The sequence below is a fragment of the Zonotrichia leucophrys genome, chromosome 25, assembly GCF_028769735.1.
Source record: "Zonotrichia leucophrys gambelii isolate GWCS_2022_RI chromosome 25, RI_Zleu_2.0, whole genome shotgun sequence".
NCBI classification, from domain to species: domain Eukaryota; kingdom Metazoa; phylum Chordata; class Aves; order Passeriformes; family Passerellidae; genus Zonotrichia; species Zonotrichia leucophrys.
In genome coordinates, this window is record NC_088194.1 from 3,218,409 (window position 1) to 3,245,253 (window position 26,845).

Here is a 26,845-nt window from a genome sequence, read left to right on the forward strand (position 1 = left end):
CCCTAACCCTAACCTTGACCCAAACCTTAATTCTAACAATTCACAGGCGTGTCAGGGGACCCAAAAACCTGGCCATGAACATTTTTGCTGGCACTGGCAGTGGGTGGGATTTGGGAGACACCCCGAGAGTGGCTTCTGCTTTGCCCAAGCTGCCGAGAGTGGTTTCTGCTTTGCCCAAGCTGCCGCTGCCTCTGTTTACGAGCCAGTAAAAGGGCAATAATGACAGGGGTGATGGCTGGGGCAGCGCTTCCAAGCTGCTGCAAGATGCCAGGAATTGTTCTCTGTAAGCAAAGCGAGGGATTAGGGACAAAGCTGGGTTTATTGGGGATGTGAGCTGAGTGAACTCCAGTAGCACCGTGTCTGTCATGTAATGATGGGTCATGGCTGTCCTGGCAAGCGCCTCTCTCCTGTCCACTCCTTTCCACACCAATGTCCACAATGCGGGGGGGATGACAGAATTTTTCAGCGTCCCTTCACTTTATGGAGCGTCTCTGCGAGAATTCGTAATTACTGGAGGGGGGGGGTCTGTCCGCACCCCCAGACGATGCCCGGGGCTCTCTGGGGTGTATAAAAGGGCCGAGCTCCTTGCACAGCTCCATCCGCACTTCTCCACTTGACTCTCCTCATCACCCAGGTAAGAGCAGCTCTCCGAAGCCTCTTGGGGATCACTCTCTGTCTCCTTCCATGCAATTCCTCCCTCACACTTTTGCCTCTTTTTTCCAGAAGCCTTTCCAAGTCTCAAGGATGTCCTGCTGTGTCCCCACCTGCGGCGTGGCCACCCCGACCCCTCTGGCTGACACCAGCAACCAGGCCTGCGTGCGGCAGTGCCCCGACTCCACGGTGGTCATCCAGCCCCCGGCCTCGGTGGTCACCTTCCCCGGGCCCATCCTCAGCTCCTTCCCGCAGCAGAGCGCCGTGGGCTCGGCCGGAGCTCCCTTCATCGGAGGCGGCTTTGGTGGCTCCTCTGGACGCCGTGGGGGCTCCGGAGGCTCTGGTGGCCTTGGGGGACTTGGAGGTTATGGAGGATTCGGAGGTTTTGGGGGCAGCTGCGGCGGCTCCAGAAGCTGCGGGCCCTGCTAAGCGCCAGCGCCATCCGTGATCCAGAAGAGCTCCAGGAACGCGCACAGCCCATCCCTGCACGCCAAGGCCCGAAGCAAAGACACACCGACAGACCGACAGACAGAGAGACAGATAGACATGCCCCGGTCCCTTCCAGCCACTCTTGGAGCCCTGTAGCGATCGTTGCCCGCTCCCGGCACAGCCCCAGCTCGGCTCCTGCTCTGCCCGTGTCCCCCCATTCCCAGGACACGCAGGGAGCACTCGGCCGGGACCCCGCTCTGCTGCCGCCCCCCTACCCCGCACGACAATAAAAGCTGCCTCGCATTGCAATGTTCACCGCCTCTCTCGGCTGCTCTTTGCTCCGCACCCTCTGCCCAGCCCGGCCCAGAGGGTTCCAGGAGGGTCCCGGGAGGGTTCCGGGAGGGTTCGGGCAGCCCCGCTTGGACACAGTGGGTCAGAAGCCCCCGGCAGCTGCCCGGGCTCCTCCTGCCCGTCCTTGGCCACGCCAGCCCGGCAGCAGAGTCCCCCCGAGCCGGACCCTGCCCAGCCCCTGGAATGGGGTCTCTGCCCATCCCTACCCTGCTCCTGCCCGCTCCGGGCTACTCTCGGCAGCCCCAAAGGAGCCCCGGGCACACCGCCAGCCCCCTGCCCTTGGGACACCCCCCGAGGGATGCCTGGAGCCCCAGGGCTGTGGGGAATGGGGTGTGAGTGGAGCCCCTGAGGGATGCCTGGAATCCCAGGGCTGTGGGGACTGGGGACGAGTTGAGCCCCCTGAGGGATGCCTGGGGTCCCGTGGCTGTGGGGATTGGGCAGTGAGTGGAGCCCCTGAGGGATGCCTGGAATCCTAGGGCTGTGGGGACTGGGGACGAGTTGAGCCCCCTGAGGGATGCCTGGGGTCCCGTGGCTGTGGGGATTGGGCAGTGAGTGGAGCCCCCTTAGGGATCCCATGATTTGCAGGAAAAACACGCTCTAAAACTTTTTGAAAGTTGTAAAGCTGGTATGTTTATTACAACGCTGGACGCGTGTGGGAATCGTTTCTCTTAATAGGACATGCATACATCTGGGAACTCCAGATCCTTTTTTATTTCCCTCTCAAATACATATCGATTTTACAATAGGTTCATACATATTCATTTTGTTGATTTTCTGTGACATTAGACACTAATTTTTTCCTTGATCACTAAGAATTCCTGGGTCATTTTAACCCTGCTTTCTGTAGCAGCCGCTCTGTTTGTTTCAGAGTTCAATGCGACAGAGGATGAAATAATATTGTCTACAATGGATCTACAAGAACTTAAAGAAAATATGAAATCCCAAACCCACAGAGGTTTTGGTGTTAATTAGGGAAGAAATTATCAGGCAGATCAATAGGCAATAGAAGGGACCTCAGGGGGATGGGATTTGGAAGAGTTTCTGCAAGGCCCTCGTGGCCTTTTCCCATCCTCACTGAGGGATTTGGGGATGTCTTGAGTTTCCTGAAGCTGGGAGAGCATGGGGAGCTGGGGGGGATGAGGCCCCCAGAGCCAGCGGGGTCAGACATCCCCAGCTGGGACACACAGAGCCAGCTGTGCCCGGGCTCCAGGGCACTGCCCAGGGGCATTGCAACAGCCCAGCACACACCCAGGAATTTGGGCAGTGGGAAAAGGAAGGATGAAGGAAAACCAGGAGTCAACATTTCAATGCAAGACAGCTTTTATTGCAGGGGGAGGGCAGGAGGGGCTGGGCAGCAGAGCAGCGTCATGGCCAAGGGCTTCCCATGGCCTGGCCCTGGGCACAGCCAGGTCAGCAGCAGCAGCGCCAGGAGAGGCTCTGGGACCACCAGGGCACCAGGAGCCCATCGGGGATGCTCAGGAACAACAGGGACAAGGCAGAACTTCTTCCCAAGCTGGCACCAGGCACCCAAGGTGCAGAGCCCAGTCATGTCCAAAGGGTTTTGGTCCACAGAGAGTCGGGTCGGGATGTGCCGGGGTTTGTCCTGGAGCTCTTCTTGGTCTGAGGCCGCGCTGGGGCTGGGGCTTAGCAGGGCCCGCAGTTGCCATTGAGGTAGCGGTGGCCGCTGCTCCAGCCGCCGTAGCCGCAGTTGCCAAGGCCTCCATAGCCCCAGCCTCCGTAGCCTCCGCATCCCCAACCACCGTAGCCTCCACGGCCTCCATAGCCCCAACCCCCATAGAGACCACGGCTTCCATAGCCCCAGCCTCCATAACCTCCATAGCCCCCAAGGGCCCCGTAGCCCCCGTAGCCCCCACGGCTCCCAAAGGCGCCCCCGGAGCCGGCTCCCACGTAGGGAGCTCCGGCCGAGCCCACGGCGCTCTGCTGCGGGAAGGAGCTGAGGATGGGCCCGGGGAAGGTGATCACTGAGGCCGGGGGCTGGATGACCACCGTGGAGTCGGGGCACTGCCGCACGCAGGGCTCGTTGCAGGTGTCAGCCAGAGGGGCCGGGGTGGCCACCCCGCAGGTGGGGATGCACAGGCTGGAGCAGGACATCCTTCGGTTTGGTTGGTAGAGCTGCAAGACAAGGCATGGCCATGGCTCACACCAAGGACTCAACCCAAAGCGCCGCTGCCCATGTTCCAGGACCCACTCTGGCTCATCCCAGGAATTCTGAACTCCTCCCCATTCCATCCAAGCTCCTACTCACATCCCTTGCTGCCTTCACCATCCCTGAGTCTTGCTTGTGATTCGGAATTAAGATTTTGACATCCAAACTAGCAAAGTTTCAAGTTTCCAAATCCCTTAGTCTCCTGGTAGAGCCCACACTATCCCAACTCTGCTCTAGGAGAGCAAGAGGAACCCACAGCCAAAGGTTCCTCCAGAAAGCCCCAAAGATTCCCTGAGAAAGCCAGGGATGAAGAAGGAAAGAGGAGGGAAGGCTTGGACTTACCAAGGTGATAAGGCGAGTCAAGCGGTGGAAGGTGGATAGAGCTCTGTGGAACCCTTGGACCTTTTATACATCTCTCAAAGGGCCTGGGGGCATCACGGAAGGGAGCGGTGGCAAAAAAAACAGGTAATTAGGAATTCACGGTGACAAGCTTCATCAGAGAGATAGTGATGCAATTCAATTATACACCTCAACATCAGGGAGATTGGTGTGGAAACGTGCCCTGGACTGATGGGAGGTGATGGGAGCAACGCCTGTGGCCCATTATTAGGTGACAGACCCTGCTCTGTCCCCAATCCTTAACTTTGCTTACAAAGGATCCCGAGCATCCTTTGGGACACGACTGTGCCCAGTCTGCCACCCTGAGCCCCAGTCCCCCATGCCCCTGAGCCAGCTGTGCCCAGCTGGTCTGTCCTGGGCCATGGCCAATGACAGTCTGGCTCTGGGGGACTTGGCCAACACCCCCTGTGTCAGACTTTAGGGCCAGCTGGACAATGCAAACCCTTCAAGAGCGTCCAAGCAGTACCTAGCTTGCAGAAATGGGGCCAGAGAAGCCCGAGGGACGCTTCAGCTCCTCCCATGGTTTCCCCTCTGTCACAACTGACTGGTGCTCTGTCCCACTGATGTCCACCTTCCCTGGGGGTTTGGGCTTGCAACAATGGGATCTGACCCCTCTGTGGAGGCACCAAGGGAAATTAGGACATTGGGAACCCAGTGTCCTCCAGAACCACTTAACCCTAACCCTAACCGTAACCCTAAGCCTAATTCTAACAATTCACATACGGATCAGGGGACCCCAAACCTGGCCATGAGCACTTTTGCTGGCACTGGCTGTGGGTGGGATTTGGGAGACACCCCGAGAGTGGCTTCTGCTTTGCCCAAGCTGCCGCTGCCTCTGTTTACCAGCCCGTAAAAGGGTGATAATGACAGGGGTGATGGCTGGGGCAGCACTTCAAAGCTGCTGCAAGATGCCAGGAATTGTTCTCTGTAAGCAAAGCGAGGGATTAGGGACAAAGCTGGGTTTATTGGGGATGTGAGCTGAGTGAGCTGCAGCGGCATGGTGTCGGTCATGTAATGATGGGCCACAGCTGTCCCTCCCGTCACTTCCTTCATGTCCAGGACACGTTTTCACACCTGTGTCCCCAAGAAGGGGATGTCATGGAATTATCTTGCAACATTATCTCTCTGATCAGTCTTGTTAGCTTGAATTCCTAATTACTCAGGGTTTTTTTGTCACCGCCCCCTTTCCTGAAGCCCCAGCCACTCTGGGGTGTATAAAAGGGCTGAGCTCCTTGCACAGCTCCATCCACACTTCTCCACTTGACTCCTCTCATCACTTGGGTAAGTGCAGCTCTCCGAAGCTTCTTGGGGACCTCTCTCTGGGAAATTCCTTCCTCACACCTTTACCTCTTTCTTCCCTGGGTGTTTTCCAGAAGCCTTTCCTAGTCTCAACGATGTCCTGCTCCAGCCTGTGCGTCCCCACCTGCGGGGTGGCCACCCCGGCCCCTCTGGCTGACACCTGCAACGAGCCCTGTGTGCGGCAGTGCCCCGACTCCACGGTGGTCATCCAGCCCCCGGCCTCAGTGATCACCTTCCCCGGGCCCATCCTCAGCTCCTTCCCGCAGCAGAGCGCCGTGGGCTCGGCCGGAGCTCCCTACGTGGGAGCCGGCTCCGGGGGCGCCTTTGGGAGCCGTGGGGGCTACGGGGGCTACGGGGCCCTTGGGGGCTATGGAGGTTATGGAGGCTGGGGCTATGGAAGCCGTGGTCTCTATGGGGGTTGGGGCTATGGAGGCCGTGGAGGCTACGGCGGTTGGGGATGCGGAGGCTACGGAGGCTGGGGCTATGGAGGCCTTGGCAACTGCGGCTACGGCGGCTGGAGCAGCGGCCACCGCTACCTCAATGGCAACTGCGGGCCCTGCTAAGCCCCAGCTCCAGCGCGGCCTCAGACCAAGAAGAGCTCCAGGACAAACCCCGGCACTTCCCTGTGGACCAAAACCCTTTGGACATGGCCGGGCTCTGCACCTTGGGAGCCTGGTGCCAGCTTGGGAAGCAGCTCTGCCTTGTCCCTGTCCTTCCTGAGCATCCCCGAGCGGCTCCTGGTGCCCTGGTGGTCCCAGAGCCTCTCCTGGCGCTGCTGCTGCTGACCTGGCTGTGCCCAGGGCCAGGCCATGGGAAGCCCTTGGCCATGACCCTGCTCTGCTGCCCAGCCCCTCCTGCCCTCCCCCTGCAATAAAAGCTGTCTTGCATTGAAATGTTGACTCCTGGTTTTCCTTCATCTTGCCCTTTTCCTACTGCCCAATCTCCTGGGTGTGTGCTAGGCTGTTGCAATGCCCCTGGGCAGTGCCCTGCAGCCCGGGCACAGCTGGCTCTGTGTGTCCCAGCTGGGGATGTCCAACCCCACCCCACTGGCTCTGGGGGCCTCATCCCCCCCAGCTCCCCATGCTCTCCCAGCATCAGGAAACTCAAGACATCCCCAAATCCCTCTGTGAGGATGGGAAAGGGCTACGAGGGCCTTGCAGAAACTCTTCCAAATCCTCAGCCCAAGCAGCAAAGCTGACATCACCTCTGGGATTGGGCAGTCTTGGTTGAGATGGTCACAAGAGAAATCAATACTCCATTTTCAGAAGGCTTCAAACCATTTGTATTACACTCTGCATGCTTTTATACATTCTTACAAAACTCCTAAAATTACACTTATTGGTCACAAGAGACAAACAAAATGCTCATTGGAATTGGCAGTTGCAGGATTCTCTTATTTCTCCTTCTTTCTTTTTTGGTTTCTATGTCAAGGACCTTGGTAGGAAATTCTCTCCGGGGTGAACATGGCTCCTCTTCTCAAACTTCTCTCTGGCTCACAGAAGTCACTGTAAAACCTTTTCCACATAGGCCTCCGACTGGTCAGTCCCATGGAAAGGTGCAGGGAAATGCAGGATGAGCTCTGCACGTCCCAGGTGTCCTGGCATGTCCAGCTGGAGGTGGTGGCAGCTGTGAAGGGAGGAGAGAGACCCAAGCAGATCTTGCCCAGTCTCCTCTCCACGCCATGGAATGAGAACAGGGTTCAGTCCCGTGGAGCTCTTGGTGCAGAAGTTTTGGGTTCCCATCCCTTTGACGTCCCTTCTATTGCCTATTGATCTGTCTGAAAATTTCTTCTCTTATTAACACCAAAATATTTAATCTCGAACTCCCAGGGTTCAAGATAACATATTTTTCTTAAGTTCATATGGGTCCATTTGAGACGATATGATTTCATACTCTGTCCCTTTGAACTCTGAAACAAGCAGAGTGGCTGCTGCAGAAAGCAGGGTCAAAATGACCCAGAAATTATTCCTGATAAAGGAAAAAATTAACGTCAAATGTCACACAAAATCAGTAAAATGAATATGTATGAACCTATTGTAAAATTGCATGCATATGTGTTTGAGATGGATATTAAAAAGGATCTGGATTTCCCAGAGGTACACACGTCCTATTAAGAGAAACGATTCCCACATGGGTCCAGTGCTGTAATAAACATACCAGCTTTACAGCTTTCAAAGACTTGTACAGTTTGTTTGTTTCATCATATCACCGAGTCCCTGGGGGGCTCTACTCGCCCCCCAGTCCCCATGGCCCCGGGGCTCCCAAGGGCAGGGGGCTGGCGGTGGGCCCAGAGCAAAGAGCAGCCGAGAGAGGCGGTGACCATTGCAATGCGATGCAGCTTTTATTGGCGTGCAGGGCAGGGGGGCGGCAGCGGAGCGGCGCCCCGGCTGAGCGCTCCCCGCTTGGGCAGAGCGGGGAGCCGAGCTGGTGCCGTGCCGAGAGTGCGCAGCCATCACTGAGGGGCTGCGAGAGCAGCCGGGGGATGTCTGTCGGCCTGTCTGTCTGTCTGTCTGTTGGTGTGTCATTGCTTTAGGCCTTGGCGTGTGGAGATGGACTGTGCGTGTTCCTGGAGCTCTTCTGGATCAGGAATGGCAGCCTCTGGAGCAGCCGCAGCTGCCCCCAAAACCTCTGAATCCTCCATAACCTCGGAATCCCCCAAAGCCACCCGAGCTGTGGGTTAGGGTTAGGGTTAGGGCTAGGGTTAGGGTTAGGGTTAGGGTTAGGGTTAGGGGATTCTGGTGGACTTTGCTTTTCCCTTGGTGGCCTCACAGAGCAGGCAGATCCCACTGATTATAATCCACAGGACCAGGGAACCTGGTGATCAGTGGGACTGAGCCCTCTACTCTCATGTCACAATGGACACCATTGTAGGAGCTTAAATGTCCTTATGGACTCTCATTTCTGTTTCTGCAAGCTGGGTCCTACTTGAGCCTTCCTGGGGGATTTGCACTGTCCAGGTGGCCCCAAATTCTGACACAGAGGTTGTTGGTTGATCTCTGCAGAGCCAGACTGGCCATGGCCATATCCCAGGTCAGGCCCAGCTGAGCACGGCTACCTCAGTGGCACAGGGGGCTGCGGCACAGAGTGGCCGCCCTGGGCACAGTCGTGTCCCAAAGGATTCTCGGGATTCTTTGTAAGCAATGCGAGGGATTAGGGACAGAGCAGGGTCTGTCACCTAATAATGGGCCACAGGCGTTCCTCCCATCACCTCCCATTGGTCCACGGCACGTTTCCACACCAATCTCCCTGATGTTGAGGTGTATAATTGTATTGCATCATTATCTCTTTGATGAACTTGTCAGCATGAATTCCTAATTACCTGGTTTTTTTTGCCACCGCTCCCTTTCGTGATACCCCCAGGCCCTTTGAGAGATGTATAAAAGGTCCAGAGGTTCCACAGAGCTCTATCCACCTTCCACCGCTTGACTCGCCTTATCACCTTGGTAAGTCCAAGCCTTCCCTCCTCTTTCCTTCTTCATCCCTGGCTTTCTCAGGGAATCTTTGGGGCTTTCTGGAGGAACCTTTGGCTGTGGGTTCCTCTTGCTCTCCTAGAGCAGAGTTGGGATAGTTGGGGTTATACTAGGGGACTAAGGGCTTCGGAAACTTGAGGACTTTGCTCGTTTGGATGTCAAAGTCTTCTTAATTGCGAATCGCAAGCAAGACTCAGGGATGGTGAGGGCAGCAAGGGATGTGAGTAGGAGCTTGGATGGAATGGGACTTGGATTAGAATGCCTGGGATGAGCCAGAATGAGTCCTGGTACAGAGATGAGAGCAGCTGAGTTTTAGGTCGAGTCCTTGGTGTGAGCCATGGCCATGCCTTGTCTTGCACCTCTCCCAGCCAAACCGAAGGATGTCCTGCTCCAGCCTGTGCGTCCCCACCTGCGGGGTGGCCACCCCAGCCCCTCTGGCTGACACCTGCAACGAGCCCTGTGTGCGGCAGTGCCCCGACTCCACGGTGGTCATCCAGCCCCCGGCCTCGGTTGTCACCTTCCCCGGGCCCATCCTCAGCTCCTTCCCGCAGCAGAGCGCCGTGGGCTCGGCCGGAGCTCCCTACGTGGGAGCCGGCTCCGGGGGCGCCTTTGGGAGCCGTGGGGGCTACGGGGGCTACGGGGCCCTTGGGGGCTATGGAGGTTATGGAGGCTGGGGCTATGGAAGCCGTGGTCTCTATGGGGGTTGGGGCTATGGAGGCCGTGGAGGCTACGGCGGTTGGGGATGCGGAGGCTACGGAGGCTGGGGCTATGGAGGCCTTGGCAACTGCGGCTACGGCGGCTGGAGCAGCGGCCACCGCTACCTCAATGGCAACTGCGGGCCCTGCTAAGCCCCAGCGCGGCCTCAGACCAAGAAGAGCTCCAGGACAAACCCCGGCACTTCCCTGTGGACCAAAACCCCTCGGACATGGCCGGGCTCTGCACCTTGGCTGCCTGGTGCCAGCTTGGAAAGCAGCTATGCCTTGTTCCTGTCCTTCCTGAGCATCCCCGAGCGGCTCCTGGTGCCCTGGTGGTCCCAGAGACTCTCCTGGCGCTGCTGCTGCTGACCTGGCTGTGCCCAGGGCCAGGCCATGGGAAGCCCTTGGCCATGACCCTGCTCTGCTGCCCAGCCCCTCCTGCCCTCCCCCTGCAATAAAAGCTGTCTTGCATTGAAATGTTGACTCCTGGTTTTCCTTCATCTTGCCCTTTTCCTACTGCCCAAATTCCTGGGTGTGTGCTGGGCTGTTGCAATGCCCCTGGGCAGTGCCCTGGAGGCCGGGCACAGCTGGCTCTGTGTGTCCCAGCTGGGGATGTCCAACCCCGCTGGCTCTGGGGGCCTCATCCCCCCCAGCTCCCCATGCTCTCCCAGCTTCAGGAAACTCAGGACATCCCCAAATCCCTCAGTGAGGATGGGAAAGGGCCACGAGGGCCTTGCAGAAACTCTTCCAAATCCTCAGCCCAAGCAGCAAAGCTGACATCACCTCTGGGACTGGGCTGTCTTGGTTGAGATGGTCAAACACAAATCAATACTCCATTTTCAGAAGGCTTCAAACCATTTGTATTATACTATGCATGCTGTTGTACATTCTTACAAAACTCCTAAATATACACTTATTGGTCACAAGAGACAAACATAGCGCTCATTGCAATGGGCACTTGCAGGTTTCTCTTATCTCTCCATTCTTTTTCAGTTTCTATGTCAAGGACATTGGTAGGAGGTTCCTTCAGAGGTGAACATGGCTCTTCTTCTCAAACTTCTCTCTGGCTCACAGAAGTCACTGTAAAACCTTTTCCACACAGGACTGGGAATGGTCAGTCACATGGAAAGGTGCAGGGAAATGCAGGATTAGTTCTGCACGTCCCAGGTGTCCTGGCATGTCCAGCTGGAGGTGGTGGCAGCTGTGAAGGGAGGAGACAGACCCAAGCAGATCTTGCCCAGTCTCCTCTCCACACCATGGAATGAGAACAGGGTTCGGTTCTGTGGAGGTCTTGGAGCAGAAGCTTTGGGTTCCCATCCCCCTGAGGTCCCTTCTATTGCCTATTGATCTGCCTGATAATTTCTTCCCTAATTAACACCAAAAACTCCCTCTGTCTGAGATTTCGTACTTGTTTCAAGCTCATATTGATCTGTTTTAGACAATATTATTTCATAGTCTGTCTGCTTGAACTCTGATACAGAGATGCTGCTATGGAAAGCAGGATCACAAGGACCCAAGAATTCTTTCAGATAAAGGAAAAAATTAGCGTCTAATGTCACAGAAAATCAACAAAATGAATATGTATGAACATATTGTAAAATTGCATCGATATGTATTTGAGAGGGAAATAGAAAAGGATCTGGAGGTCCCAAAGGCACACATGTCCTATTAAGAGAAACGAGTCCCACACGCGTCCGGTGCTGTAATAAACATATCAGTTTTACAACTTTCAAACTGTTGCAGAGTTTGTTTGTTTCCACAAATCATCGGGTCCCTCAGGGAGCTCTACTTGCCCCCCAATCCCCATGGCCCGGAGACTCCAGGCATCCCTCAGGGTGTCCCAAGGGCAGGGGGCTGGCGGTGGGCCCAGAGCAAAAAACAGACAAGAGAGGCGGTGACCATGGCAATGCGAGGCAGTTTTTATTGCCGTGCGGGGCAGGGGGGCGGCAGAGGAGCGTGATCCCGGTCAAGTGCTCCCCGCGTGTCCCGGGATGGGGGGGGACACGGGCAGAGCAGGAGTCGAGCTGGTGCCATGCCGGGAGCGGGCAGCAATCGCTGCAGGGCTCCGAGAGCAGCCTGGGGATGTCTGTCTGTCTGTCGGTCTGTCTGGCGGTGTGTCCTTGCTTCGGGCCTTGGCGTGGAGGGATGAGCCACGGGCATTCCTGGAGCTCTTCTGGATCAGGGATGGCGCTGGCGCTTAGCAGGGCCCTCAGACTCTGGAGATGCTGCAGCTGCCCTCAAAACCTCCGAATCCTCCATAACCTTCAAATCCCCCAAAGCCACGGGAGCTTTGGGTGAGAGTTAGGTTTAGGGTTAGGGTTAGGGGATTCTGGTGGACATGGTGTTTTCCATGTCCCCATTTCCCTTGATGGCCCCACAGAGGAGGCAGATCCCACTGGTGAAACCCCAAACCCCCAGGGAAGGTGGAGATCAGTGGGCCAGGGCCCGCGACCCTCATGACACAATGGACACCACTGTATGACCTGAAGGGTACCTATGGCCCCTCTGGCACCGTTTCTGCAAGCTGGGTCCTGCTTGAGCCTTCCTGGAGGGTTTACATTGTCCAGGTGGCCCCAAGTTCTGACACAGAGGCTGTTGGTTGAGCCCCCCAGAGCCAGACTGGCAATGGTCATGTACCAGGTCAGGCCCAGCTGGGCATGGCTTCCTCAGTGGCAAAGGGGGCTGGGGCACAGAGTGGCTGGGCTGGGCACAGTCGTGTCCCAAAGGATGCTCGGGATTCTTTGTAAGCAAAGCGAGGGATTAGGGACAGAGCAGGGTCTGTCACCTAATAATGGGCCACAGGCGTTCCTCCCATCACCTCCCATTGGTCCACGGCACGTTTCCACACCAATCTCCCTGATGTTGAGGTGTATAATTGTATTGCATCATTATCTCTTTGATGAACTTGTCAGCATGAATTCCTAATTACCTGGATTTTTTGCCACCGCTCCCTTTCGTGATGCCCCCGGGCCCTTTGGGAGTTGTATAAAAAGGCCCAGAGGTTCCACAGAGCTCTATCCACCTTCCACCGCTTGACTCGTCTTATCACCTTGGTAAGTCCAAGCCTTCCCTCCTCTTTCCTTCTTCATCCCTGGCTTTCTCAGGGAATATTTGAGGCTTTCTGGAGGAACCTTTGGCTGTGGGTTCCTCTTGCTCTCCTCGAGCAGAGTTGGGATAGTTGGGGTTATACTAGGGGACTAAGGACTTCGGAAACTTGAGGACTTTGCTAGTTTGGATGTCAAAGTCTTCTTAATTCCCAAGGTCAAGCAAGACTGAGGGATGGTGAGGGCAGCAAGGGATGTGAGCAGGAATTCGAAGGGAATATGGTTTGGATCAGAATGCCTGGGATGAGCCAGAATGAGTCCTGGAACACAGGGGAGAGCCACTGGGCTTTGGGTTGAGTCCTTGGTGTGAGCCATGGCCATGCCTTGTCTTGCAGCTCTCCCAACCAAACCGAAGGATGTCCTGCTCCAGCCTGTGCATCCCCACCTGCGGGGTGGCCACCCCGGCCCCTCTGGCTGACACCTGCAACGAGCCCTGCGTGCGGCAGTGCCCCGACTCCACGGTGGTCATCCAGCCCCCGGCCTCAGTGATCACCTTCCCCGGGCCCATCCTCAGCTCCTTCCCTCAGCAGAGCGCCGTGGGCTCGGCCGGAGCTCCCTACGTGGGAGCCGGCTCCGGGGGCGCCTTTGGGAGCCGTGGGGGCTACGGGGGCTACGGGGCCCTTGGGGGCTATGGAGGTTATGGAGGCTGGGGCTATGGAAGCCGTGGTCTCTATGGTGGTTGGGGCTATGGAGGCCGTGGAGGCTACGGCGGTTGGGGATGCGGAGGCTACGGAGGCTGGGGCTATGGAGGCCTTGGCAACTGCGGCTACGGCGGCTGGAGCAGCGGCCACCGCTACCTCAATGGCAACTGCGGGCCCTGCTAAGCCCCAGCCCCAGCGCGGCCTCAGACCAAGAAGAGCTCCAGGACAAACCCCGGCACTTCCCTGTGGACCAAAACCCCTTGGACATGGCCGGGCTCTGCACCTTGGGTGCCTGGTGCCAGCTTGGGAAGCAGCTCTGCCTTGTCCCTGTTGTTCCTGAGCATCCCCGATGGGCTCCTGGTGCCCTGGTGTTCCCAGAGACTCTCCTGGCGCTGCTGCTGCTGACCTGGCTGTGCCCAGGGCCAGGCCATGGGAAGCCCTTGGCCATGACCCTGCTCTGCTGCCCAGCCCCTCCTGCCCTCCCCCTGCAATAAAAGCTGTCTTGCATTGCAATGTTGACTCCTGGTTTTCCTTCATCCTTCCTTTTCCTACTGCCCAAATTCCTGGGTGTGTGCTGGGCTGTTGCAATGCCCCTGGGCAGTGCCCTGCAGCCCGGGCATATCTGGCTCTGTGTGTCCCAGCTGGGGATGTCCAACCCCGCTGGCTCTGGGGGCCTCATCCCCCCCAGCTCCCCATGCTCTCCCAGCATCAGGAAACTCAGGACATCCCCAAATCCCTCACTGAGGATGAGAAAGGGCCACGAGGGCCTTACAGAAACTCTTCCAAATGCTCAGTCCAAGCAGCAAAGCTGACGTCACCTCTGGGACTGGGCTGTCTTGGTTGAGATGCTCAAACACAAATCAATACTCCATTTTCAGATGGCTTCAAACCATTAGTATTATGCTATGCATGCTGTTGTACATTCTTACAAAACTCCTAAATATACACTTATTGGTCACAAGAGACAAACATAGCGCTCATTGCAATGGGCACTTGCAGGTTTCTCTTATCTCTCCATTCTTTTTCAGTTTCTATGTCAAGGACATTGGTAGGAGGTTCCTTCAGAGGTGAACATGGCTCTTCTTCTCAAACTTCTCTCTGGCTCACAGAAGTCACTGTAAAACCTTTTCCACACAGGACTGGGAATGGTCAGTCACATGGAAAGGTGCAGGGAAATGCAGGATGAGCTCTGCACGTCCCAGGTGTCCTGGCATTTCCAGCTGGAGGTGGTGGCAGCTGTGAAGGAAGAGACAGAACCAAGCAGATCTTGCCCAGTCTCCTCTCCACGCCATGGAATGAGAACAGGGTTCCGTTCTGTGGAGCTCTTGTAGCAGAAGTTTTGGGTTCCCATCCCCCTTGACATCCCTTCTACTGCCTATTGATGTGTCTGAAAAAATGTCTTCCCTAATTAACACCAAAAACTCCCTCTGTCTGAGATTTCGTATTTGTTTTAAGCTCATATTGATCTGTTTTAGACAATATTATTTCATACTCTGTCTCCTTGAACTCTGATACAGAGATGCTGCTATGGAAAGCCGGGTCACAAGGACCCAAGAATTCTTTCAGATAAAGGAAAAAATTATCAGCAAATGTTATACAAAATCTGTAAAATGAATGTGTATGAACCTATTGTAAGATTGCTTAGATATATATTTGAGAGGGAAGTGAAAAAATATCTGGATTTCCCAAAGGCACACATGTCCTATTAAGAGAAACAATTCCCACACGCATCCAGAGCTGTAATAAACATATCAGCTTTACAACTTTCAAACTGTTGCAGAGTTTGTTTGTTTCCGCAAATTATCGGGTCCCTCAGGGAGCTCTACTCGCCCCCCAATCCCCATGGCCTGGACACTCCAGGTATCCCTCAGGGTGTTCCAAGGGCAGGGGGCTGTCGGTGGGCCCAGAGCAAAGAGCAGCCGAGAGAGGCGGTGACCATGGCAATGCGAGGCAGTTTTTGTTGCCGTGCGGGGCTGGGGGGCGGCACTGGAGCGTGACCCCGGCCAAGCACTCCCCGTGTGTCCCGGGATGGGGGGGGACACGGGCAGAGCAGGAGTCGAGCTGGTGCCATGCCGGGAGCGGGCAGCGATCGCTGCAGGGCTCTGAGAGCCGCCGGGGGATGTCTGTCTGTCTCTCTGACTGTTTGTCTGTTAGTGTGTCCTTGCTTCGGGCCTTGGCGTGCAGGGATGGGCCGCAGGCATTCCTGGAGCTCTTCTGGATCAGGGATGGCGCTGGTCCTTAGCAGGGCTTGCAGCTTCTGGAGCCGATGTAGCTGTCCCCGAATCCTCCATAACCTCTGAATCCCCCAAAGCCACTGAAGGTTTGTGTTAGGGTTAGGGTTAGGGTTAGGGTTAGGGTTAGGGTTAGGTTAGGGTTAGGGTTAGGGTTAGGTTAGGGTTAGGGTTAGGGTTAGGGTTAGTGTTAGGGTTAGGGTTAGGGTTAGGGTTAGGGTTAGGGTTAGGGTTAGGGTTAGGGTTGGCGTTTCGTTTAGGGTTAGGGTTAGGGTTGCGTTAGGCGGTTCTGGAGGGCATTGTGGTTTCCATGTCCCATTTTCTCTTGATGGCCCCACAGAGGAGGAATATCTCCCTGGTGAAACCCCAATCTCCCTGGGAATTTGGAGTTCAGTTGGACAGGGTCCACATCCCTCCTGGCACAATGGACTCCACTGGTGGAGATGAAAGGTCCCTGTTGATTATCCAGCCCTATTTCTGCAAGCTGGGTTCTGCTTGAGCCTTCCTGGAGGGACGGGTGTGAGTTTTCCAGGTAGACCCACGATCTGACACAGGGGGTGTTGGTTGAGCCTGCCAGAGCCAGACTGGCTTGGGCCATGGGCTACGTCAGGCAGAGCTGAACGCGCTTGCCTCAGTGGCACAGGGGGCTGTGGCTCAGGGTGGCCGCCCTGGGCACAGCAGTGTCCCAGAGGATGCTCGGGATTCTTTGTAAGCAAAGCGAGGGATTAGGGACAGAGCAGGGTCTGTCACCTAATAATGGGCCACAGGCGTTCCTCCCATCACCTCCCATTGGTCCACGGCACGTTTCCACACCAATCTCCCTGATGTTGAGGTGTATAATTGTATTGCATCATTATCTCTTTGATGAACTTGTCAGCATGAATTCCTAATTACCTGGATTTTTTGCCACCGCTCCCTTTCGTGATGCCCCGAGGCCCTTTGAGAGATGTATAAAAGGTCCAGAGGTTCCACAGAGCTCTATCCACCTTCCACCGCTTGACTCGTCTTATCACCTTGGTAAGTCCAAGCCTTCCCTCCTCTTTCCTTCTTCATCCCTGGCTTTCTCAGGGAATCTTTGGGGCTTTCTGGAGGAACCTTTGGCTGTGGGTTCCTCTTGCTCTCCTAGAGCAGAGTTGGGATAGTTGGGGTTCTATGAGGGGACCAAGGGAAGCTTGAGGACTTTGCTAGTTTGGATGTCAAAGTCTTCTTAATTCCCAATCACAAGCAAGACTCAGGGATGGTGAGGGCTGCCGGGGATGTGAGCAGGAATTTGAATGGAATGGGGCTTGGATCAGAATGCCTGGGATGAGCCAGAATGAGTCCTGGAACACAGGGGAGAGCCACTGGGCTTTGGGTTGAGTCCTTGGTGTGAGCCATGGCCATGCCTTGTCTTGCAGCTCTCCCAGCCAAACCGAAGGATGTCCTGCTCCAGCCTGTGCGTCCCCAGCTGTGGGGTGGCCACCCCGGCCCCTCTGGCTGACACCTGCAACGAGCCCTGTGTGCGGCAGTGCCCCGACTCCACGGTGGTCATCCAGCCCCCGGCCTCAGTGGTCACCTTCCCCGGGCCCATCCTCAGCTCCTTCCCGCAGCAGAGCGCCGTGGGCTCGGCCGGAGCTCCCTACGTGGGAGCCGGCTCCGGGGGCGCCTTTGGGAGCCGTGGGGGCTACGGGGGCTACGGGGCCCTTGGGGGCTATGGAGGTTATGGAGGCTGGGGCTATGGAAGCCGTGGTCTCTATGGGGGTTGGGGCTATGGAGGCCGTGGAGGCTACGGCGGTTGGGGATGCGGAGGCTACGGAGGCTGGGGCTATGGAGGCCTTGGCAACTGCGGCTACGGCGGCTGGAGCAGCGGCCACCGCTACCTCAATGGCAACTGCGGGCCCTGCTAAGCCCCAGCCCCAGCGCGGCCTCAGACCAAGAAGAGCTCCAGGACAAACCCCGGCAGCATCCCAACCCGACCTCTGTGGACCAAACCCTTTGGACATGGCCGGGCTCTGCACCTTGGGAGCCTGGTGCCAGCTTGGGAAGCAGCTCTGCCTTGTCCCTGTTGTTCCTGACCATCCCTGAGGGGCTCCTGGTGCCCTGGTGTTCCCAGAGCCTCTCCTGGCGCTGCTGCTGCTGACCTGGCTGTGCCCAGGGCCAGGCCATGGGAAGCCCTTGGCCATGACCCTGCTCTGCTGCCCAGCCCCTCCTGCCCTCCCCCTGCAATAAAAGCTGTCTTGCATTGAAATGTTGACTCCTGGTTTTCCTTGATCTTGCCTTTTTCCTGCTCCCCAATCTCCTGGGTGTGTGCTGGGCTGTTGCAATGCCCCTGGGCAGTGCCCTGGAGGCCGGGCATAGCTGGCTCTGTGTGTCCCAGCTGGGGACGTCCAACCCCCAGTCCCCACAGCCTTGGGGATCCAAGTATCCCTCGAGGGGTGTCCCAAGGGCAGGGGGCTGGTGGTGGGTTTAGGGTAAGGCTTAGGATATGTATTTGAGTGGGAAATAAAAAAGGGCCTGGAGATCCCAGAGGTACATGTGTCCTATTGAGAGAAACGATTCCCACATGCCTCCAGTGCTGTAATAAACACACCAGCTTTACCACTTTCAAAAAGTTGTAGAGTTTGATTATTTCTGCAAATCACCTGGTCCCTCGGGGGGCTCCACTCGTCCCCCAATTCCCACATCCCTGGGGCTCCAGGCATCCCTCAATGGGTGTCCCAAGGGCAGGGGGCTGGTGGTGGGGTTCGGGTAAACCTTAGGATATGTATTTGAGAGGGAAATAAAAAAGGATCTGGAATTCCCAGAGGCACGCATGTCCTATTGAGAGAAATGACTCCCACATGCCTCCAGCGCTACAATAAACATATAGGCATTTTTACAACTTTCAAAAAGTTGTAGAGTGTGTTTGTTTCTGCAAATCACTGGGTACCTTGCGGGGCTACACTCGCTCCCCGGTCCCCACTGTTCTGGGGCTCCAGGCATCCATCGAGGGGCTCTACTTGCTCCCCAAATCCCCACTGCCCTGGGGCTCCAGGCATCCCTCGGGGGGTGTCCCAAGGGCAGGGTGCTGGTGGTGGGCCCGGGGCTCCTTTGGGGCTGCAAAGAGGAGCCCGGAGTGGGCAGGAGCGGGGCAGGGATGGGCAGAGAGCCCATTCCAGGGGCTGGGCAGGGTCCGGCTCGGGGGGACTCTGCTGCCGGGCTGGCGTGGCCAAGGACGGGCAGGAGGAGCCCGGGCAGCTGCCGGGGGCTTCTGACCCACTGTGTCCAAGCGGGGCTGCCCGAACCCTCCCGGAACCCTCCCGGGACCCTCCCGGGATCCTCCCAGAACCCTCCCGGGACCCTCCCGGAACCCTCTGGGCCGGGCTTGTCAGCGGATGCTGAGCAAAGAGCAGCCGAGAGAGGCGGTGAACATTGCAATGCGAGGCAGCTTTTATTGTCGTGCAAGGCAGGGGGGTGGCACTGGAACGGGATCCCAGCCGAGCGCTCCCTGGGTGTCCCAGGGTGGGGACACAGGCAGAGCAGGAGCCGAGCTGGGGCCGTGCCGGGAGTGGGCAGTGATCGCTGCAGGGCTCCAAGAGCGGCCGGGGGATGTCTGTCTATCTGTCTGTCGGTCTGTTGGTGTGTCTTTGCTTCGGGCCTTGGCGTGCGGGGATGGGCTGTGCGCGTTCCTGGAGCTCTTCTGGATCACGGATGGCGCTGGCGCTTAGCAGGGCCCGCAGCCACTGGAGCCGCCGCAGCTGCCCCCAAAACCTCCGAATCCTCCATAACCTCCAAGTCCCCCAAGGCCACCGGAGCCTCCGGAGCCCCCACGGCGTCCAGAGGAGCCACCAAAGCCGCCTCCGATGAAGGGAGCTCCGGCCGAGCCCACAGCGCTCTGCTGCGGGAAGGAGCTGAGGATGGGCCCGGGGAAGGTGACCACCGAGGCCGGGGGCTGGATGACCACCGTGGAGTCGGGGCACTGCCGCACGCAGGCCTGGTTGCTGGTGTCAGCCAGAGGGGTCGGGGTGGCCACGCCGCAGGTGGGGACACAGCAGGACATCCTTGAGACTTGGGAAGGCTTCTGGAAAAAAGAGTCAAAAGTGTGAGGGAGGAATTGCATGGAAGGAGACAGAGAGTGATCCCCAAGAGGCTTCGGAGAGCTGCTCTTACCTGGGTGATGAGGAGAGTCAAGTGGAGAAGTGCGGATGGAGCTGTGCAAGGAGCTCGGCCCTTTTATACACCCCAGAGAGCCCCGGGCATCGTCTGGGGGTGCGGACAGACCCCCCCTCCAGTAATTACGAATTCTCGCAGAGACGCTCCATAAAGTGAAGGGACGCTGAAAAATTCTGTCATCCCTCCCCCCCCCCATTGTGGACATTGGTGTGGAAAGGAGTGGACAGGAGAGAGGCGCTTGCCAGGACAGCCATGACCCATCATTACATGACAGACACGGTGCTACTGGAGTTCACTCAGCTCACATCCCCAATAAACCCAGGTTTGTCCCTAATCCCTCACTTTGCTTACAAAGAATCTTTTGGGACAGGGCTTAGCCCAGCCCGGCCGTGTCTCTGTGGCAGCCGTGCCCAGCTGGGCCTGTCCTGGGCCAGTCTGGTTCTGAGTGAATTGGCCAACATCCCCTGGGCCAGTCTGGCTCTGAGGGGCTCAGCCAACACCCCCTGGGCCAGACCTCGGGTCAGCTGGGAAATAGAGAGGAGAGCTTGGCCAGGACCCAGGCTGGAGGGTCTGAGTGGTTCTGGATGTGCTCTCTGCTCTCCTGCTCCTCTCTGTAGGTCTCTCCTTACTTGTTTATCCCACTCCTGATCCCACCCGTGTCACACCCATCTGTGTCTTGATGGATCCTTGACAGAGCTTCATCTGACATGGGATGTCCCTTTCTGCTTTTTGCATCATCATCAGCTGAATTGGGGCCTCAAAAAATCCTCCAGTGGCACCAAAATTCCTTTGGGATTCTCCCTCCCAGAACCCTCCACGCTCAGCCCTGTGCCCAGCCCTGTTCCGTGTGGGGTGACCCTCCTCGGGCAGGACCTGTCTGTCTGTCTGTCCGTCTGTCTGTGGTCCCCCCAGCCAGCCCCGCTCCAGGACTCTGTTCCTGTGCCCTCCCCTGCCACGTTTGGCGTTTGGGATGCGCCCCGAGTGGGTGGGATGGCTTCTCCCTCCCGGCGTCCCTATTTAGCAGCCCGTAAAAAGGATTAAGGACAGATTAAGTGCCGGCTGTGCCATTTCAAAGCGCTCCTGAGTGATGCCCAAAACTCCCGTGCATAAGCAAAGAAGGGGATTAAGGACATGTCATGTCGGGGTTTATTGGGGCTCTGATCTCAGCTTCAACAACAAATCATCTTACACACAGTGATTGGTCATGGCCTGTCCCTTCAGGGCCTGGTGGCTCTCCAGGGCACCTTTACTGGTTCTGGCCTCAATTAATACAGATGTTATTACCTCATGTTTCAGTTTGTGTCATGAGGTTTGTCCGCTTGAATTCCTAATTACTGGGGGTTTGCCCCCACCCCCTGGACGGTGCCCCAGGCACTCTGGGGTGTATAAAAGGTCCGAGAGCTCCACAGGTCTCCATCCCACTCTCCTCACTCGAATCTGCTCATTGATCGCTGTGGTGAGTGCGAGTCTTCTCTCCATCCTCTTTTCCTCTTCTGCTCCTTCCCCAGGGAGTCTCTGCCTGTGGAGCTCCCAAGGAATCTCTGCCTGTGGTATTCCCAAGGAATCTCTGCCTGTGGATTTCCCAAGGAATCTCTGCCTGTGGATTTCCCCGGGAATCTCTGGTTCTGGATTTCCCAGGGAATCTCTGCCTGTGGATTTCCCAAGGAATCTCTGTCCCCGAACTCCAGCAGCCATCTTGGGCCAGTGCTGGGATGGTTGGGGTTCCACCAGCGGGCTCAAGGCCCCGGCGATCCTGGTGGTTGGGATGAGGGAGTTTTTCTTCATTACCATGGGCAAGCAAGACTTAGGGATGGTGAGGGCAGCAGGGGATGTGAGAAAGAATTTCTGTAGACTGGGGCTCAGATCAGAACACCTGGGATGAGCCAGAGCGAGCCCTGTCACAACAGCTCCAGGTGGGCCAGAGCAGCAGCAGGGTTTTGGACCAAGTCCTTGGTGTAAACCGTGGCCGTGCCTTGTCTTGCAGCTCTACCAACCAAACCGAAGGATGTCCTGCTCCAGCCTGTGCGTCCCCAGCTGCGGGGTGGCCACCCCGGCCCCTCTGGCTGACACCAGCAATGAGCCCTGTGTGCGGCAGTGCCCCGACTCCACGGTGGTCATCCAGCCCCCGGCCTCAGTGATCACCTTCCCCGGGCCCATCCTCAGCTCCTTCCCTCAGCAGAGCGTCGTGGGCTCGGCTGGAGCTCCCTATGTGGGAGCCGGCTCCGGGGGCGCCTTTGGGAGCCGTGGGGGCTCCGGGGGCTTTGGGGGCTTTGGAGGTTTTGGGGGTTATGGCAGCTCTGGCGGTTATGGCAGCTGTGGCCGCGGTTCCCGCTCCTTCGGGGGCTCCTGCGGGCCCTGCTAAAGCCCAAACCCCGGCGGAGCTCAGCGCTGCCCCTGCCCGCGGGCTCCTCCAGCAGCCCCTGCTGCCTTGTGCCCCCTGAGCCGGGCTGAAGCTGCAGCCCCTGCTCAGGGCCGGCCCGGCAGCCCCGGGAGCTGCAGGGTCCCTGTCCCTGCCGTGTGACCCTGCAGAGCCTCGGCGGGCGCCTTTGGCCTTCCCAGCGCTGCCCCCAAAAGCTGCCCCCTCTCTGTGTGCCCCCAGCCAGCTGTGCCCAGTCTCGGCTGCGGCTCTGCCCTGCTCTGCCCAGCCCCGAGCCCCGGTGCTGCCCTGGCAAGGGGCAACCTCTGGGGTGCAGCCCTGGGCTGTGCCTCGCTTCTGCTGCTGCCTTGGGATTTTTGTGTTTCCATCGCGTTGTTGCTGGTTTGTCTCTCGCTGACACCACCTGTGGGTTTTTCATTCACAATAAAGAATCTGCATTGCACAAAATATTTCTTTTGTCATGGATTTCTTCATCCTGGCTGTAAATGAGTTTCTAACTGAGGGATGGTGTGGGAAGTCCTATCGTGGAATCACAGGAGGGTTTGGGTTGGAAGAGACCTTAAAACTCCTCCCATTCCACCCCGTGCCATGGGCAGGGACACCTTCCACTGTCCCAGGCTGCTCCAAACCCTGTCCAACCTGGCCTTGGATGCTGCCAGGGATGGGGCAGCCCCAACTTCTCTGGGAAATCCATCCATCCTCACGGGGAGGAATTCCTGGCCAATGTCCCACTTAAACCTCCTCTCCGTCAGTCTGAACCCATTTCTCCTTGTCCTGGCACCCCATCCTTTGGGAATTTTCTCTCCCCATGTTTCTCATTGCCCCTTCAGGTCCTGATAGACCACAATTGGGTCACCCCAAAGCTTCTCCAGGCTGAACCATCCCAGCTCTCCCAGCAGAGCTGCTCCATCCCTCTGATCCCATCCTGGAGCCTCCTCTGGGCTCTCTCCTCTCCCTGAGAGTGTTTTCCGAATGCTCCTGGAGCTCTGGCAGCCTCTGGAATGTGCCCATTCCCTGTGGAACCTGGGCAGTGCCCAGCAGCCTCTGGGGGAAAAATTTCGCTGATATCCCACCCAAACCCCCTTTTTTTTTTTTTTTTTTTTTTTTTTTTTTAATGTGATAAAGGAAAACAGAAAATGCATTTCAGTCGAGAAAATTTATTTGGAAAGAGAAGTTTTCCTACAATTCTGGAACAAAACTGTACAGGACACAAAGAGCATCGTTCCGGGGGGTTCAGCGAGGCTCTGGCAAATCACCAGCATCCAAGGGATGCCTCCTGTAAAAAACGGGGAATTTCCCTTTTTTTGGCAGGGTTGCCGTGTGCAATTCCGAGCATTTCAAGTCACCTCTCTAAGCTCAGTGCCAGTGAAAAAAAAAATCCGCGATAAGCCAAAGCGCGGCGGGAGCAGACGGCTGCGCCGCAAAGCTGTGGGAGAACAGCTCTAAACTAAGGGGAAAAACCCGCTGGGATTTCACCCGGAATTTCCCTTTCCCCGGGCTCAGCACGTCCAGCGCTTCCCGGAGCGGTAGGAATTGCAGGGATGAGTCCATTGCGAGGAGTAGCTGTAGGAATATTTGGGGGCGCAGCGCGGCTCGGCGCGGGCCACCACCGGCGCTGCCACTTTGTCCCCCGCTGTCACCTCGGCGGCCACCGCGGCCTGGGGCTCGCCCAGGGCCACCTCCGAGGGTTCCGAGGCTCCCACGACGGTTTGCTGGGGGTACGTGGTGAGGATGGGCCCCGGGAAGGTGACAACCACGGGCGGCGGGTAGATGATGACCCGAGAGTCGCCGCAGGTCACCACGCAGGGCTCGTTGGTGCTGCTGGCCAGAGGTTGGGGACACTTGGGCTCGCAGGGGGTGGCACAGGCCAGCTGGGTGGAAGCCATCGCCTGGTGGTGCTGGGGGAGAGCCTGCGGGGGTAAAAAAACGCAAAGAAAGGTCCAAAAGAGAAGCAAAGGTCCAAAAGCGAAGCAAAGAACTCCCGGCAGCTCTTGGATGTTGCCATTTGGGTCTAAGAGATCGTCGGAGGAAATTGGGATAGAGACAAAATTTGAGGGTTGGTTTATTGAAATTTGGCTCTAAAAGATCGCCAGAGGAAATTGGAACAGAGACAAAATTTGAGCATTGGTTTGTTGACATTTGGATCTAAAAGATTGTCAGAGCTAATTTGGATAGAGACAAAATTTGAGGGCTGGTTTATGGACATCTGGATCTAAGAGATGGTTAGAGGAAATTGGGATAGAGTCAAAATTTGAGCGTTGGTTTATTGACATTTGGCTCTAAGTGATCATCAGAGGAAATTGGGATAGAGACAAAATTTGAGCAATGGTTTATTGACATTTGGCTCCAAGAGGTTTTTAGAGATAATCGAAATAAAGACACGAGCCAAGGGCTGGTTTATTGACATTTGGCTTTAAAAAATCGTCAGAGAAATTTGGGATAGAGACAAAATTTAAGCGCTGGTTTTTTGACATTTGTCTCTAAAAGATCGTCAGAGATAATTGAGATAGAGACAGAACTGGAGCTCTCTTTTGTTGACATTTGGCTTTAAGTGGTTTTCAGAGATAATCGAGATAAAGACACGGTCGAGAGCTGGTTTATTTGGCTCTAAGTGTCTTTTAGAGGTAATCGAGATATCTCTAAAAGGATATTGTGCTCCTAAACTCGGAAAAAGAACGAGAGTTGAGCACTCGGCTATTGACATTGTAGGAGATAATTCAGGTAAGAACAAGAGCTGATCGCTTGTTTGTTGACATTTGGCTCTAAGTGGTTTTTAGAGATAATTCAGATAAAAACAAGAATTGCTCTCTTGGCTGTTGACATTTCTTTATAAGATCTTGTTAGGGATAACTGAGATAAAAACAAGAATTGCTCTCTTGACTATTGACATTTCGTTTTGAGATCTTTTTAGGGATAACTGAGGCAAAACCAAGAATTGCTCTCTAGGCTATAATTTCCTTTTAAGATCTTGTTAGGGATAATTGAGGTAAAACCAATAATTGCTGTCTTGATTATTGAGATTTATCTTTAAGGGATCCTCGGAGTTAATTAGGATGCAGTTTTATCTCCCACTTTTAACTTTCCCGCCCCGATTTGTTCTGAATTCCTGTTAATTTCCCCCTTCTCTCCTCCTCCCCCTGGAGCAGAACTCCTCCTCTTTTCCTCCTGTGCCACCTCCCAGCCCCGGCCCTTTGGAGGAATTCCTGAGGACGCGCTCGAACTCGTTCCCACAGCGCCTCTGTTCCTCCCACACTTGGGGAAAAAAAAAAAAATCCGGATTTTCCACGTATTTCAGCGTGGAATAATCAGCTTTGCACCCTGCTTAATTTTTCTATTATTTTCCTTGCAGATTCCCGTTGTTTTTTTTTTTTTTCCCTCTGTGTTTTAGCACGAAAATATTCTGCTAAAACACAGGGGAAAAAAGCAAAAGGCTGAGAATAAGTGGGAGTGTTAAGTGCTCGTTTAATAAGCGAAACATATAATTAAAATATTTATATAATATAATATATATGTTAAATTATTTCTATGGTGATATAATCAAGCCAAATAAGAAAATTGCATTTTCACCTAGGGGAAATTAATTCAATAATGTTTATTTCTTCAGGTTTAATCCTCACATAAAAGCCTGGTGTAGCATCAGAATATTTTTTTAAACTTGTAAATTAAATTTATCCTTTTGATAATGTAAAAAAATTTCAAAAATACCCATGCAGGGCATTTTCCTCCGAATTCCCTTAAGTTAGAAAGCAGCACTGACCTACAGAAATGCTGAATTTAATCTCTGTAAAAGCGCTTTAGAATTGTAAACCACTTTTAAGAGTTAGAAATGAAAGTTATTGGCACAGTTACGTTAATAATCCATAATAATCACTTGGTGTAGCTCGCTGTGGCTCCAATTAAATTAAGGATGAGCTGATCCAAGCAGCAGCAGAGCTGCACCGAGCTCAGTTCCAAGCAGGATTTTCCACAGTTTTCCATTAATTCCACCCTGAACCCTCTCCCCGATCGTGCCACGAAACCAAACGCGAAGTTAAATCCATCCCCGAAACTTTCCCAAATATTTTTTCCACAGTTAAAAGACTGAAATCCTCCTTCTCCCATAAATCCCAAAAGCCCCGCTTTGACTTTCGCCCCCTTTGCCCAGCACGAAAAGCCCTCCTAAATCAGAACCAGAGCATTCATGCAAAGCTCAGCCCCGATTTTGGGGAGAAATCCACTCAAAAAGCAGAAGGAAAATTGAGGATTTTAGCGCCGGACTTACTCAGAGAGGCGGAGAGGAGGAGTCGGGAGAGGCAGTGAGGAGATGCCGGGGTGGAGAGGGGATTTATACCCTGCCCCGATGGCCGGGGGCGGCTGAGCCACCCTTTGCTAAAGCGCTTTAATGACTCGGGAGCCGAGCCCGGTGCAGGGATCGCTGCTGGAGCCGCAGGAATTGTTTTGCTCGCTGTTTATGATTATCTAAAGCCGCGTTGGGCAATAACCCCAAAAATGCAGGTGGCAACTGGCCAGGTCTTTTCATCTCGGAATTTCCTGCTTTTCTGCTCCCGGTTTCATTAAGAGGTGAAAATGCAGCGAGAATTAATGAGGTTTTTTAGATTATCTTGGCTAAAAGCTGGAGCGGGCAGGGAATCTTGGAGAGCCAGGGTGATTTTCATTATGGAAGCAAAACCTGACGCAGGGAATCGTGGCCGTGCCTTGTTTATCAAATCTGGGATTCTTTCCCGTAATATTGATGGGATTTACGGGTGTGCTCCTAAATCAGGGGAAGAAGCTGCTGCAAAGCTGAAGAGCAAAGCTCGGGGTTATCTTTGGAATAAAAACGAAGCCGTTCATGAATTATGCCAATTGTGAAGTTTAAAATGAGGAGCTTGATGAAACACTTTCCATAATTTATTCTTTG

General features: G+C 55.4%; 9 protein-coding genes across 14 annotated transcripts; 6 read left to right on the top strand and 3 right to left on the bottom strand.

The window, feature by feature from the left end:
* Positions 1-744: 744 nt before the first annotated feature.
* LOC135457616 (claw keratin-like) lies at positions 745-1,080 on the top strand. Its single transcript, XM_064732323.1, has one exon. The coding sequence runs from the start codon at positions 745-747 to the stop codon at positions 1,078-1,080; it is 336 nt and encodes a 111-aa protein (XP_064588393.1).
* Positions 1,081-3,075: 1,995 nt separating this feature from the next.
* On the bottom strand, positions 3,076-3,543 carry LOC135457786 (claw keratin-like). 2 transcript variants are annotated; one of them, XM_064732550.1, is made up of 2 exons: positions 3,255-3,543; positions 3,076-3,206 (listed from the first exon to the last, which is right to left on the bottom strand). In XM_064732550.1, the coding sequence occupies exons 1-2, from the start codon at positions 3,541-3,543 to the stop codon at positions 3,076-3,078; spliced, it is 420 nt and encodes a 139-aa protein (XP_064588620.1). The 2 variants fall into 2 exon arrangements, with proteins under 2 accessions (XP_064588620.1, XP_064588619.1); XM_064732549.1 differs by having other exon boundaries at positions 3,076-3,543.
* Positions 3,544-5,391: 1,848 nt separating this feature from the next.
* On the top strand, positions 5,392-5,859 carry LOC135457768 (claw keratin-like). 2 transcript variants are annotated; one of them, XM_064732502.1, is made up of 2 exons: positions 5,392-5,680; positions 5,729-5,859. In XM_064732502.1, exons 1-2 carry the CDS (start codon positions 5,392-5,394, stop codon positions 5,857-5,859), a joined length of 420 nt encoding a protein of 139 aa, XP_064588572.1. The 2 variants fall into 2 exon arrangements, with proteins under 2 accessions (XP_064588572.1, XP_064588571.1); XM_064732501.1 differs by having other exon boundaries at positions 5,392-5,859.
* Positions 5,860-9,146: 3,287 nt separating this feature from the next.
* On the top strand, positions 9,147-9,614 carry LOC135457753 (claw keratin-like). 2 transcript variants are annotated; one of them, XM_064732483.1, is made up of 2 exons: positions 9,147-9,435; positions 9,484-9,614. In XM_064732483.1, exons 1-2 carry the CDS (start codon positions 9,147-9,149, stop codon positions 9,612-9,614), a joined length of 420 nt encoding a protein of 139 aa, XP_064588553.1. The 2 variants fall into 2 exon arrangements, with proteins under 2 accessions (XP_064588553.1, XP_064588552.1); XM_064732482.1 differs by having other exon boundaries at positions 9,147-9,614.
* Positions 9,615-12,921: 3,307 nt separating this feature from the next.
* LOC135457785 (claw keratin-like) lies at positions 12,922-13,389 on the top strand. Of its 2 annotated transcripts, XM_064732548.1 has the most exons (2): positions 12,922-13,210; positions 13,259-13,389. In XM_064732548.1, exons 1-2 carry the CDS (start codon positions 12,922-12,924, stop codon positions 13,387-13,389), a joined length of 420 nt encoding a protein of 139 aa, XP_064588618.1. The 2 variants fall into 2 exon arrangements, with proteins under 2 accessions (XP_064588618.1, XP_064588617.1); XM_064732547.1 differs by having other exon boundaries at positions 12,922-13,389.
* A 3,466-nt stretch (positions 13,390-16,855) lies between these two features.
* On the top strand, positions 16,856-17,323 carry LOC135457769 (claw keratin-like). Of its 2 annotated transcripts, XM_064732504.1 has the most exons (2): positions 16,856-17,144; positions 17,193-17,323. In XM_064732504.1, exons 1-2 carry the CDS (start codon positions 16,856-16,858, stop codon positions 17,321-17,323), a joined length of 420 nt encoding a protein of 139 aa, XP_064588574.1. The 2 variants fall into 2 exon arrangements, with proteins under 2 accessions (XP_064588574.1, XP_064588573.1); XM_064732503.1 differs by having other exon boundaries at positions 16,856-17,323.
* Positions 17,324-19,119: 1,796 nt separating this feature from the next.
* On the bottom strand, positions 19,120-19,455 carry LOC135457617 (claw keratin-like). The gene has a single exon (XM_064732324.1). It carries the CDS (start codon positions 19,453-19,455, stop codon positions 19,120-19,122), a length of 336 nt encoding a protein of 111 aa, XP_064588394.1.
* Positions 19,456-21,573: 2,118 nt separating this feature from the next.
* On the top strand, positions 21,574-21,930 carry LOC135457764 (claw keratin-like). The gene has a single exon (XM_064732498.1). It carries the CDS (start codon positions 21,574-21,576, stop codon positions 21,928-21,930), a length of 357 nt encoding a protein of 118 aa, XP_064588568.1.
* Positions 21,931-23,105: 1,175 nt separating this feature from the next.
* LOC135457843 (feather keratin 4-like) lies at positions 23,106-26,400 on the bottom strand. The gene is made up of 2 exons (XM_064732623.1): positions 26,207-26,400; positions 23,106-23,855 (listed from the first exon to the last, which is right to left on the bottom strand). The coding sequence occupies exon 2, from the start codon at positions 23,829-23,831 to the stop codon at positions 23,445-23,447; it is 387 nt and encodes a 128-aa protein (XP_064588693.1). The 5' UTR covers positions 23,832-23,855; positions 26,207-26,400; the 3' UTR covers positions 23,106-23,444.
* Positions 26,401-26,845: the final 445 nt, after the last annotated feature.

Coding starts and splice junctions, on each gene's coding strand:
- LOC135457616 (XM_064732323.1), top strand. CDS start 745: ATGTCCTGCTGTGTCCCCACCTGCGGCGTGGCCACCCCGACCCCTCTG.
- LOC135457786 (XM_064732549.1), bottom strand. CDS start 3,543: ATGTCCTGCTCCAGCCTGTGCATCCCCACCTGCGGGGTGGCCACCCCG.
- LOC135457843 (XM_064732623.1), bottom strand. CDS start 23,831: ATGGCTTCCACCCAGCTGGCCTGTGCCACCCCCTGCGAGCCCAAGTGT.
- LOC135457753 (XM_064732482.1), top strand. CDS start 9,147: ATGTCCTGCTCCAGCCTGTGCGTCCCCACCTGCGGGGTGGCCACCCCA.
- LOC135457769 (XM_064732503.1), top strand. CDS start 16,856: ATGTCCTGCTCCAGCCTGTGCGTCCCCAGCTGTGGGGTGGCCACCCCG.
- LOC135457768 (XM_064732501.1), top strand. CDS start 5,392: ATGTCCTGCTCCAGCCTGTGCGTCCCCACCTGCGGGGTGGCCACCCCG.
- LOC135457785 (XM_064732547.1), top strand. CDS start 12,922: ATGTCCTGCTCCAGCCTGTGCATCCCCACCTGCGGGGTGGCCACCCCG.
- LOC135457764 (XM_064732498.1), top strand. CDS start 21,574: ATGTCCTGCTCCAGCCTGTGCGTCCCCAGCTGCGGGGTGGCCACCCCG.
- LOC135457617 (XM_064732324.1), bottom strand. CDS start 19,455: ATGTCCTGCTGTGTCCCCACCTGCGGCGTGGCCACCCCGACCCCTCTG.